Source organism: Diaphorina citri, unplaced genomic scaffold (genome assembly GCF_000475195.1).
Source record: "Diaphorina citri unplaced genomic scaffold, Diaci psyllid genome assembly version 1.1 scaffold603, whole genome shotgun sequence".
NCBI classification, from domain to species: Eukaryota; Metazoa; Arthropoda; class Insecta; order Hemiptera; family Psyllidae; genus Diaphorina; species Diaphorina citri.
In genome coordinates, this window is record NW_007378037.1 from 83,939 (window position 1) to 96,110 (window position 12,172).

General features: G+C 38.8%; 2 protein-coding genes across 2 annotated transcripts in view; one reads left to right on the forward strand and one right to left on the reverse strand.

Annotated features, from left to right (window-relative positions):
- The window catches only part of LOC103510472, a 40,616-nt gene extending 36,337 nt beyond the window's left edge, over nucleotides 1-4,279 (reverse strand). The window contains exon 1 of the mRNA XM_026824511.1: nucleotides 3,742-4,279. The gene's annotated coding sequence lies outside the window, so the exon portion shown is untranslated. The remainder of the gene's footprint in view (nucleotides 1-3,741) is intronic.
- LOC103510480 (ubiquitin carboxyl-terminal hydrolase 1) overlaps nucleotides 1-11,457 on the forward strand; it is a 17,338-nt gene extending 5,881 nt beyond the window's left edge. Inside the window, exons 7-10 of the mRNA XM_026824506.1 lie at nucleotides 8,406-8,558; nucleotides 9,436-9,621; nucleotides 9,956-10,068; nucleotides 10,692-11,457. Coding sequence (XP_026680307.1) covers nucleotides 8,406-8,558; nucleotides 9,436-9,621; nucleotides 9,956-10,068; nucleotides 10,692-10,996 — 757 coding nt within the window. The 3' untranslated portion in view covers nucleotides 10,997-11,457. The remainder of the gene's footprint in view (nucleotides 1-8,405; nucleotides 8,559-9,435; nucleotides 9,622-9,955; nucleotides 10,069-10,691) is intronic.
- Nucleotides 11,458-12,172: the final 715 nt, after the last annotated feature.

The window sequence follows — 12,172 nt, forward strand, 5'->3', positions numbered from 1 at the left end:
ATAAAGCCTAGTACCCAGTATACCCACCAGCAACATTTTCATCAGAAACATTGTTTCTCAACAATCCCAGAAATGTTTTTGCAACAATCCAGAACCCAGGAATCCAGCCACTTTCTCCTTTCCAGTTTCCAGACTTGTCTCCGAAACATTTTGCTCAACATTTCAAGCGTTTATTTCGCAACTGTTGGGAAACAAAATGTTTCCGGTGGGTACTTAGGCTTACCATTTCTAAGAGAATACCTATAGCCTATAGCTGTTACAATAGGTAGGTACATATTAGGTACCTATTATTAGGTTGATATAATTATGTATTGATCTACTGATATAGGTAGGTTTTTTAATATAAAATCTAATATTGTGTCAGCACGAGCTATAGGGCCTCATTATCATAAACTTGTGGTCTACCACAATACCACAACATAAACCAAAACCAAAGTTTTGAATTTAAAATTACCAACAAAAAAAAAGTTTGGTCGGTGATCTTCCTCGAACTATTTCTCATCATTTCCTTATCCAATAGGAAGGAAAGTAATGTAATCGGGTAAATAGTAAATATTACCTTAGTACACCTACTCCTACACATAGATGAAATTTTCGATGCGTATATAGTTAAAAACACGTAATGTAGGTACAGTTAAGGTATGTAAATGAGTGTACCTAATACAAAGCTGTAAACCTTCCCAGCTTAGGATGAGTCGGTGAAAGTCGAAATACATATAGGTACCTACATAAATATGAATGCTGTGGGTGTGCAAAAGTTGCAAAGGAGAATTTCGACATCTCCACCATTTTTCATGCAACCTACTCAATTACTCATACAACACATAGGTGTGTAGATGAAAATTTCGACAGGGAAGAACACGTAGGTAATAAGGTAATGTATGTTAGGTACAATTATTGGTTGATACTTGATATAGGTATGGTATTATGTAAGTATATTGGTATCTACGAGTGTAACAAAAACAAAAGTGTTGGAAAAGCAGTGGAAATGGTGTAGTCCATATCACGCAAACAAGTGATACATTTTAATTTGTTGTTAGGTGCATTAGGTGATTAACATTTCATACAATGTGGGATGTACGGGCGTATTGTATGTTAGATAGGTACCTACAGGTATACCTAACTACCTACGTTAGGTACCTAACTACCTAGATAAGGGTAATAGAATAGATATTAGATACCTATTTACATTTTATTGCTAGAGAAGTGTAACTAAGTATTAGACTATTTTCTAAACACAGTTTAGAGGTACCTACCTAAGATCTACGACATTTATATGATAGTGACAGCTTAGTTCACAAGAAACAGGTACCTTTCTACCTACTTATCTAGTGTGAGATAGTGTGAATTGAAAATGTAGGTATAACGTCTGCTTATAGGTATACAGGTCCTAATATACCTCCATGACTCCATTTACATATCAGTAGGTATCTACAATACCTAGTTACCTTCCCACCTAGGTATATCAATTTCAGTTGTTTCAAATGCTTTAGCACTTATAGCCTTCCCTTTTCGGTAGAATCCAACTACAACTATTCAATGAACTGTAGGTATTGGTATACTGGTACCTCGTAAATCGTAATAAATAAGTACCTAAGTAAGTCTACAAAAACAGCATTAAAGACATCATGAAGGCATTTCTTTATTGACAGAACATCATTGTTTTTTTCTTATCAGCTTTTTACAAAAGGTAGTTAGGTACTTATTGTCCTTTGGATTATCAAAAGACGCCCCAATACTTTTTGAAGTGTCGGTAGATAACGAATAACGAGGTTCTTTTGACAACTTAAACCAATATAAAAAAAAAATCTGGTGTGAACATCACACGACTTTCTATTACATTTGCGGAATACGTATTTGAAAAAAAAAATGAAAATTTTTCAGACCCGAGCCTGAGCCGCCTACGGCGGCCGATTTTTGGTAGAAAATTTCCTATCTTAAAATACTCCCCATGTAATGAGGGATCATTAAGAAGTGTCCAAAAATTGAACTTTTTTTAAAAATTTTCTAAGTCCAAAATCGACCGCCTACGTCGACCAAAAATTTCCTGTCTTAAAATACTCCCCGTGTGATAAGGAATCATATAAAGTATGAAAAAAATTGATTTTTTTTTTTTTAAAGTTTTTTTGAAGAGGTTTAATAGGAGCTGGGAAATGTAACAATGGAGGTCTTTTCGTCCCGAAACCTGAAGGAGAGAAGACAGATAGGATAGGGAAAGGACTATAGGACGGGAATCGAACCCGCGACTTAGCAGTGCTTACAAGGCAGGCTCATAATCTTGGTAGCCAAGCCCAACTTTTAAAAGAAAGTACAAAAGTAGGTTTTATTTTTATTTTTTTTTTTTAAGAGAGAGAGAGAGAGAGAGAGAGAATTCATTCATAGCCATGATCACGATTTTCAAATTAATGTAGGTAATAACAGTCATCTCCAGCATCAACACTGAAATTCTTTATACAACTGTCCTTTCTTTCATGTACGAACGGTACGAATACCTAATGTAGGTAGGTACCTGTAAAAATACAGGGTAGCTCATACTGGACCCACGCTTCACCAGGGTATTGACTGAGGACTGACTCTTGCTGTCTCAGCTAGCACCAGGTCGACTGGAATTAGGGCTTTTCTAAAGGGTCTTTTTTAGGACATCTAAACGTGTGTCCACACATAGTCGATCGACGAGGAAAATCTACATACCTGTATGTTATCGGGGCAGTGTGGACGATTCATGTGTGTTGTGTGAACACACTTTAAGGTGGAATAAGACTAAAGCACCGCAAATACCTCGGTTATTCTTGGAGAGTCTCATTTCAACTTCGTTATTCTCAAGGAAATGACAAGGGGGTTTGAGATTTGAGATCGAGGCTTTCTTTTATGAAATCCAGTTAACTTGGCTTAATACCTAGGTACTCTTAACCCTGAGAAAGTTTAAGATCTTCTCAGAAAGTTTAATGGAAGTCTTAAACCCATCCCTGACTGCCTGACTCTGAAGAGTGGAACTCAATCTGGACTTGATTTCCGCTGGTGAATTCAAGTGAAACGAAAAATTATTCTCGAGATACAATTTGAATACAATCATGAATTCATGACAAATGTACGACGCGCTTTGTTTAATGTTCAGAAAATAAAAACAATTGGGTCACTTTAGGCCACCCAGATTATCCGAGATTTATAACACTGGGCTTGCAAGTCAGTGGTTGCGGGTTCAATTCCCGGCAAAAAAAAAAAAAATCAATTTGTGATTGGAATTCGAGGTGCACTTAGTACAGGAGATAGGTATAACTCTCCGGGATAACAGTTAAATACTGGCGGGATCGCATCCCCCTTCCCGGCTTTACTTCCCGGAATATCCTTAGCATTCACCTCCGTTGTTAAAACTAGGCGCCCTCATACATCTTGATGGTTATTATGTTATTAAATATGTACTAGGTGATCATTTATAAATAAGTCTTAGTTGTTATTCTTTAGAAATAGTGTCCTCTGTCTGAACCATGCCAAGATCAGGCTCTGGTAATCCTAGTGATTACTGTTGATTACCCGGTATATTACTGCCGATCCTTTTCGTAGAAAATCAAAGTAATCAACATACCTATCCAGTCAAAGGTCACAGTCACACCTACCACCTACGACAATAGGCAATTTAATAAAGTCATACTTACAGGCCAGGGTCTGAATGGGCTGCTATGTAATTTTTATTAATTCTACCTACATATAATCTATACTTTTTAATTCCAAGCATGTACGTACCTATTTTACATTATTTAATAATGCACGTCTCTGTTCCTTGATTTTCTCAGGTTCGGATTTCTAATCCAGAGGCTGAGGGTTCAGATCCTTTTGGAGTCCATGAAATATTGACGGGCAGTCGGTCAAGAGGAGATCCAATATCCACCAACACCAAATTAACACATTTTATTTTCTCTGATAGGTACCTAATATTAGGAGACACTTAGGTAACTTTGACGTACCTATTGTAAAGAAAAAGGTTGTCCATAAATATCCATAGATCCACTTTTACCTATCCACTTTTCCACTTTGCACTTATAAATAGTAAATACCTAGGTGCACCACAATGCGAAAAGAAAACTTTGATTCTTCAGTTTTTAAACCGGGATATTCGGGATAACCGGATAATTTTACGCGCAACTCTGACCGGATTTATCCAAAATCTGCGTCCACAAAATGCAATAAACGGGGTTCATTGAAACCGAATCCAAATGGAACAATTTGTTGAAATCAGAACAATGTAAATTACATGAAACTACACAATATTTGAAAGAAAATAAAAAATGCACTGTTCTAAAATACCTACTTAGAGGGACTACTTGAAAGAAAAAGATTCCTAATTTCGAACAAAATTTGGCAATATTAAGTAAGGTCAAATCCCCACAACCTAGTTACCTTAGAAGGTATGTAGCTCGCCTGCCTTGTGAGCAATAGGTTGGAGGTTTGATTTCCGCTAGGGCGAACTATATCCTAAAGAGATCGTTCTCGGAACGGTATTCCAAGAATGGCTTTCTGATTTTCTCGCTTCTCCTCCCCTACTTAAATGTCCCTGACTTTGACTAGAGAGAGAGTAGATACCTACTATAGATTGGTAGGTCTACCTGACAGATAGAGTCTTGTGAATTCTGAGTTCTGAAATGTTGTTGTAAGCCACACACAAAATATTATGATGTCACTAGACTCTAGACTAACCCATTGAGGAAGGAAGGGAATTCTGAAACCATGATTCTTTGAATCACATGGGCTATTAGCCTCAACGAACCAATCAACACTGATCTAATACGTCTCCTTAGTTTATTTTAGGACAAAAACATCAACGGGTTAACTCATGAAGAGAAAATTGAAGCATGAGATATAGAATATGAAGGAATAACAAAACAATTCATTCATTAATTTGATTGATTATAATTTATTTGATTTTGAAATATGTAGATAGGTACCTACCTAGTTTTCAAAGAAAAGTATAGGTAAAAATAGATAATAAGGGGGCAATATGGTAAAGGTTCTTTGATGGTCACAGTTTTTTTGGTGCCAAAATTTGTTTTGAGGTCCCTAGGTAGATAATAAATACAATATTAGTTTAAATGTAGAAGGGTCAAGATTTGTATTCCAGTTTGTTTTTGGACAAAAACATCAACGGGTTAACTCATGAAGAGAAAATTGAAGCATGAGATATAGAATATGAAGGAATAACAAAACAATTCATTCATCAGCCCATACGTGTACGTACATTAGACGGGGGAATATTCGTAGAAGCTTAACCCATCTTTTGTGGCTGTTTGCCCCCACACCGAAGCCTAAAGGTGTGTTCACACATGGTGAATCGATGATCGATTGACAGCGCGTCGACCATGTGTGGAGAGTGTCTAGACACCTTCAGAGTGAGCTTTTTGTGTTCGACGGACGAATCTTTCCTATCGAAGCTAAGCAACATGCTTGGGCAATCTGGTCCTTACGAAGGAAGTTAAGCAACTTGCGTGGGGGTAGTGGTACAAATAATTTGGTACCAGTGATATTAAGGTTCGAAAATTTGTGCCGTATTTGCTTGTGAACTCCAGGTCCTTGTCCTTTAAAGTATGACCAATGTGACATTTATGAAGAACTTATGACCAATGTGACACTTATGAAGAACTTATGACCAATGTGACATTTATGAAGAACTTATGACCAATGTGACATTTATGAAGAACTTATGACCAATGTGACATTTATGAAGAACTTTTTTTTCAACTAGGGGGTCGTATTTTCCTTTCGAAAACCGAGACAATTACCCCTCTTTTGGTGTGATAGCATACTAAACTATTGGAGATACAAGATGGCGCCTCATCTTGTAGAAGGGAAAGCCTTTTTTAAGAAAAAGAAAATACGACTGTAGGTACACTGACAATTGTGGTTTGGTGGTGGTGGGTAGGTGTGTGTCTCTAGTGATCAGAATATCCTTGGATGTATTTTTTTAAAGTCATAGTTATCTGATTAGTCAAGTGTCGGATACAAACAGGAATTGCCTAGTTGTTCAGTCCACAAATGACTTCTCATAATTCCAACCAGGTGCACCATTTGACACCTACCAACTTTAATTTTTATGTGTGAGGAATTGCAAAGTTTGGAGTGAGAGGTCCATCATAGATTAACCCCTGTTAGATAGGTACAAACATCATTAGCAAATTTTTGATTCAATATTAGTCTATAATATTTTGGAATAGTTGGAGATCATGTCATGAAGTACTCTCCAAGAATGTTCATAAACTAATGATATTAAACCTTATTCTAGAAACCTAATGCAAATGATTTGGCTAAATTAATGACCTATTTTCAATTTAACATAAAATATGTAGATGTTTTTTTAAAGGTTCCATCCTCAAGTTTTACATAATGATTAAATCTCATGAACTCTTAGTCCACTGAAGTAGGGAGGTACTCAATTTTTTATCAGCTGAATAATTGAGATAAGAGCATCATGCCAAACTCTCAATGAACTTGTCATAATTTTAATAAGTTGGTACTTGTCATACTCATCACATAGGTACTTATTGATAAATAACCATCACTCACTTGTAAGTTCCATTGGTGAGCCAAGTACATATTATCTGTGGCACAAGCTCTGCTTATACAGATGGGTATACCATTTATAAAAATTCAGTATGTTCCAAGAGTTACATTGAAAATTAATAAATGGAAACTTAACAAATTCAATAATTAGGTAAATCAAACTCCTTTACATCTCTATCTTTGTGGGTTTGTTTCGGCATAGCCAGAGGTAGCCATGTGAGAAAGAGAAAACAACTATTCATTTTGTCCCCCTAAAATTGATGCATTTGATTTATTGCAGGTTGATCCAGTAAAAGTTTAAATCAAGAAACTTTGGACTTGAAACAACTTTCAAGTTGCAGATTCATGTGGTAAGAAAATATTAATGACTGACTAACTTTTCATTATTGTGTATGGCTTTGTGTAGGCCTAGGCCTAATATTAGAAAGAAGGTTTTACTTACCCTTCATTTTTTGACAAGATGCCCACTTTGCTCAAATTAACCCCACCCAGCCTGAGTGGGGTTGGGAAAAGCCAGCAGCATTCAATCGCCCAGATGGTCAGCCATCCTTGCACTAACCATGTACAACATTGCTTAACTTCAGTTATCTATGGTGGATTCAATGTACTATTGCTGCAGGCTGAACTTTTTTTAACTCTGATAAGGCCATTTGTGACACATTTATGTTTGATTATATTCAATCCATCTTTCTTCTTCTTTGGGTTGTCCTGAAGGCCTGACGAATCCCGACTATGCAGATAGAGTGAAATCAATTTTCTTAATTCAGTTAAATTTGGCACTGACCAACAGTCTGAAGAGTATTGACTCCCTCATCAGCTATCTTTAAGCTATCAAATTGTTCAACAAGAAAAAGGTTGACCTACAGTAGGAATTGCTTGAGTAAAATTTGATATTGGTTGAGCCACTGTGGAAAGAGATTGAGCTACAGTAGGAATTGCTTGAGTCATATTGGAAATTGGTTGAGATAAAGAAGACCCAGGGTCAAACGGTTGAAGTGGGTAGCTATCATTTGAAGAGAGGTTCAAGTTTGAATGTAAGAACTTCTCATTGACAGTCTGATTAGGGAGTTCCACAATTTTAGGCACACGTTTGCCAGTGGCATTCGCACCAAGATTACTTGAAGATCGGACAAAGTTGTTCATGAAAATATCCGCACCAGAAGACTGAGGTAGAAACACGGAGCTATTCTCAGAAGAAATGGCGGCGCGATTTCCAGAATACCCAATTGCGTTAGTATCATTCCCGTGCCTTCGATATTTGACTAGTTGGATATGCCAATGAGCGGGATCATGTTAATGACCTATACAGGTAAGCTCTAGCTCATTAATGCAGATGAGTGCAGGGGTATGGGATATGCCAATGAGCGGGATCATGTCAATGACCTATACAGGTAAGCTATAACTCATTAATGCAGATGAGTGCAGGGGTATGGGATATGCCAATGAGCGAGATCATGTCAATGACCTATACAGGTAAGAATATCTATCCCCTTTAGGCCTGCTCCCACTTATCGTGAGTTTCAGATTCCTGGTTTTCCCTAACCAATTCGGACAGGGATGTTTTAAGACTTTTAAGAAAACTCTAACTGTCAAGTTCTTATCGTCCCGAAATTGAAGAAAAAAAATACAGGATAGGAGAAAGCCAGCCGTTCCGAGAACGAACATTATCCGCTAAGGATAAAATCCGCCCCGGGCGGGAAGCGAACTAAAAACTTACCGCTTACAAGGCAGACGCGCAACCAACCAAGCTAATTAGGCTGGCTCCCTATCTACCTAACCATTAATTTTTCTCTAAACGATTCAGACAGAGAGACAGTATAGCCAATAATTCATTTCATGTTTTTTTTTCGTTCCAGGAACGCCATTGTAACGGAAGAAATGTTGATTGAGGCTAACAAGTACTGGTGTGAAGCTTGCTTACGATATAATGAGGCGAAGAGATGTTACCGATTTGAAACACTGCCTCGTCTACTTACGTTACACTTGAAACGGTTTTCTTCCGGATTCAAGTAAGTCTTCATATCTGTGATATTTCGACAAGTAACATATGTACCTTACATGTATAAGCGGTAGGCGTGGTGCTGTCATAAGGATTTAGTTAACCCTTGTGTAATTGGAGTAAAACCCTGCCCTATGTCACTGCGACCTTATGAGAACTTTTACCTTGCGTCCAAGTGTTTATAATAGTTGCACTCTTTTTTAACAGATTGAACAGTAAATAGTGAGAGACAGGTAACACATATCTGTGATATTTAGACAGGTAACATATGTATAGGCGGTAGGCGTGGCACTATCATAAGGATTTATTTAACCCTTGTGTAATTGGAGTAAAACCGTGCCCTATGTGACTGCGACCTTATGAGAACTTTTACCTTGCGTCCAAGTGTTTATAATAGTTGCACTCTTTTTTAACAGATTGAACAGTAAATAGTGAGGTCTTATTGTTTCAAAATGGAAGAGAGGAGGACAGGATAGGCAAAAACCAGCCATTCCGAGACGAACCTGATCTGTTCAAGGTGAAGCTCGCCCCAAGCGGAAATCGAACCCGCGACTCAGCACTTACAAAGCAGACGCCCTACCCTCCAAGCTAACTAGGCTAGCTTGGTTTAAATTTAACTCTCCCATTAAGTAATCTGATGGGCTAAAAAGTTCGAAAATAAATGAACCAGTCGGTCCACATAGTCCACAACACTCCAAGCTAATTAGGTTGACTTTCTCCTATCCCATCTTCCTTCTCTTAGACCCACGTCCCACAACCCTCCTAGATAACTAGGCTGGCTTTTAGCTCTTTATCTATCAATTAACAAATTTACCTCCTTTAACCCTTTCAGTTCGGGCGTCTCCAAAGTATCCAACTAAATATGCCTCTTCTCTTAACCCTTTCAGTTCGGGCGTCTCCAAAGTGTCCAACTTCATGCCGACGCCGTTCAAGTTGAAATGTTTCTGCGAGCTCTGTCTGTCCCCCTCATCATCCGAACTTCACTCATACGACCTGTATGCGGTCATTATGCACCTGGGCTCTACCATAGCGTCGGGCCACTATGTATCCTATGTGAGGGCGAGGGATTCGAGGTATATGTTTTTTTTTTAATTACTAATAACAATTCATGCGCAAGCACATTAACAGGGTTTATACGCGACCTGGAAAAACTGGAAAAGTCATGGAATCTGAAAATCGGTCAAAAAGTCATGAACATTAAAAAAAAAAAAAAAATAGACAGGACATTCTATTAAAGAAAGTGGAGAAAAAAGAAATTGCTTTTTTCCTTACAAACATTTGTCTTAATTCCATATTTTTCCCCTCCCTCATTTCTTTCTTTGTTATTGTCATTATGTTAAAAAAAGAAAAAAAAAAAAAATCTTTCCATTATAGTGACTCACTTTTAAATTAATTTTTTGATTCTAGTTGTGACTACGTGCAGTGCCCGAAGGACAAGAGACGGGGAGGGGGGAATGGGGGGAGCATGAGCGGGAGTGCGGGCGGCAGTCTGCTCAGCAGCGAGATGGAGAAGTCGAAAAGTAAGTGAAACAAAGGCCCGTCCCACAGTGAATCTATTAACCCTTATTCTTTACTTCACGTCGCGTCAGTTAATCTCGTTAATCTCCGTTGACTCATTCATGAGGCTGGCACCTCACTCTTCACGCGTAGACGCGCGACTTTGAGTAGCGCGTAGTCGACTGCAAAACTAAACATATGGAAATGATATGGAGTACAATAGAGGGTCTCTATCATTTTCAAAGGTTTGGTTTTGCAGCCGACTACGCTTTTCTAAAGTCGTTCATCTAACTCTATGCGTGCAGTGTGAAACCAGCCGAATACTAGTAGTTCAGTGAACTAGACCTCACTGGGACTCCTTTTTCGGGCCCAAAATTTAATGAGAAATTTTCCTTCATGTGATGAACGTGGCTGGGTGAAGTTGATGATGATGAACAGGCGGGTAGCCTGTCGCCAAATGAAGGATAAAAAACCCCGTCATTAAAGATCTTAGTAGATATACTATACAGTGACGTTAAATGTCTATTAAAATAAATCTAAAGAGGATACTCGTGTGCGAGTCAAAGAATGTTCCTTGAAATAATGCGAAAGTGGTTCCAAGGTTTTTTTTTTATCTAATTATTTTCTCCTCTCCTCTCCCCTCCAGGCGGCATTCTCAAGTTCCTGCGCCCGAACAAGTCCATCGAGCCGCCCCCGGAGTCGTTCGCCAAGTTGTCGGCGGCACAGAACTCTGCCCTGGCCGCCACGCGAGTGTGCCGCACCAGTCTGGAGTGTTGCGGTATTCGGATCCGGGACAAGACTGCGGCGGGCCGACCTGCGGAAGAATCGACGTGGTTGGAGTGCGACGATGAGAACGTACGTACGTTAAGTCAGGCTCAGTTCGAGGATATGCTGGCCAAGTCGTCGTCTGCCCAGGGAACCCCTTATTTGCTTTTCTATACTCGGGTGTGATGTGTAAGCCCATACATGTACGTACATTAGACGGGGGAAGATTCGTAGAAGCTTAACCCATCTTTTGGGGCTGTTTGCCCCCACACCGAAGCCTAAAGGTGTGTTCACACATGGTCGACGGCCGTCGATCGATGTGAATCAATGATCGACGTGAATCGATGATCGATTGACAGCCCGTCGACTATGTGTGGAGAGTGTCTAGACACCTTCAGAGTGAGCTTTTTGTGTTCGACGGACGAATCTTTCCTATCGAAGCTAAGCAACATGCTTGGGCAATCTGTCCTTACGAAAGAAGTTAAGCAACTTGCGTGGGGGTAGTGATACAAATAATTTGGTACCAGTGATATTAAGGTTCGAAAATTCGTGCCGTATTTGCTTGTGAACTCCAGTATGACCAATGTGACATTTATGAAGAACTTTTTTCAGGTCCTTCTCCTTTAAAGTATGACCAATGTGACGTTTATGAAGAACTTTTTTTTTCAACTAGGGGGTCGTATTTTCCTTTCGAAAACCGAGACAATTACCCCTCTTTTGGTGTGATAGTATACTAAACTATTGGCAACTAGGGGGTCGTATTTTCCTTTCGAAAACCGAGACAATTACCCCTCTTTTGGTGTGATAGTATACTAAACTATTGGAGATACAAGATGGCGCCTCATCTTGTAGAAGGGAAAGCCTTTTTTTTTTAAGAAAAATAAAATACGACTGTAGGTACACTGACAATTGTGGTTTGGTGGTGGTGGGTAGGTGTGTGTCTCTAGTGATCAGAATATCCTTGGATGTACAGGTTCGTGAGTGTAAGTTGACTTCTGAGTACGCTCAGGACGTTCTCAGAGAATGCTCGAAGATCAACAAAACATTGCAACACGACCCTGTTGCCCGGGCCTTTAATGCCCTTGGAATAGCTTTTTTATAGTTATTGACAGTCATCTGTTTAAAATAGGGAGTTTTTTTCAACCAAAATTAGCGTCCCGTTAACTGAACTCTTTGACGTTAATGACGAAAACTCGTTTCTGCACATGAGCAGATATATATTTTTTCGTCAAATAACGTTAAAGAGTTCAGTTAACGGGACGCTAATTTTAGTTGCAAAAACTCACTTAACGATCATGTTTCGATGGAACATGTGTTCATATGAAATCCAGTTTCAAATTGTTTATTTGCCTTCATTTTAGT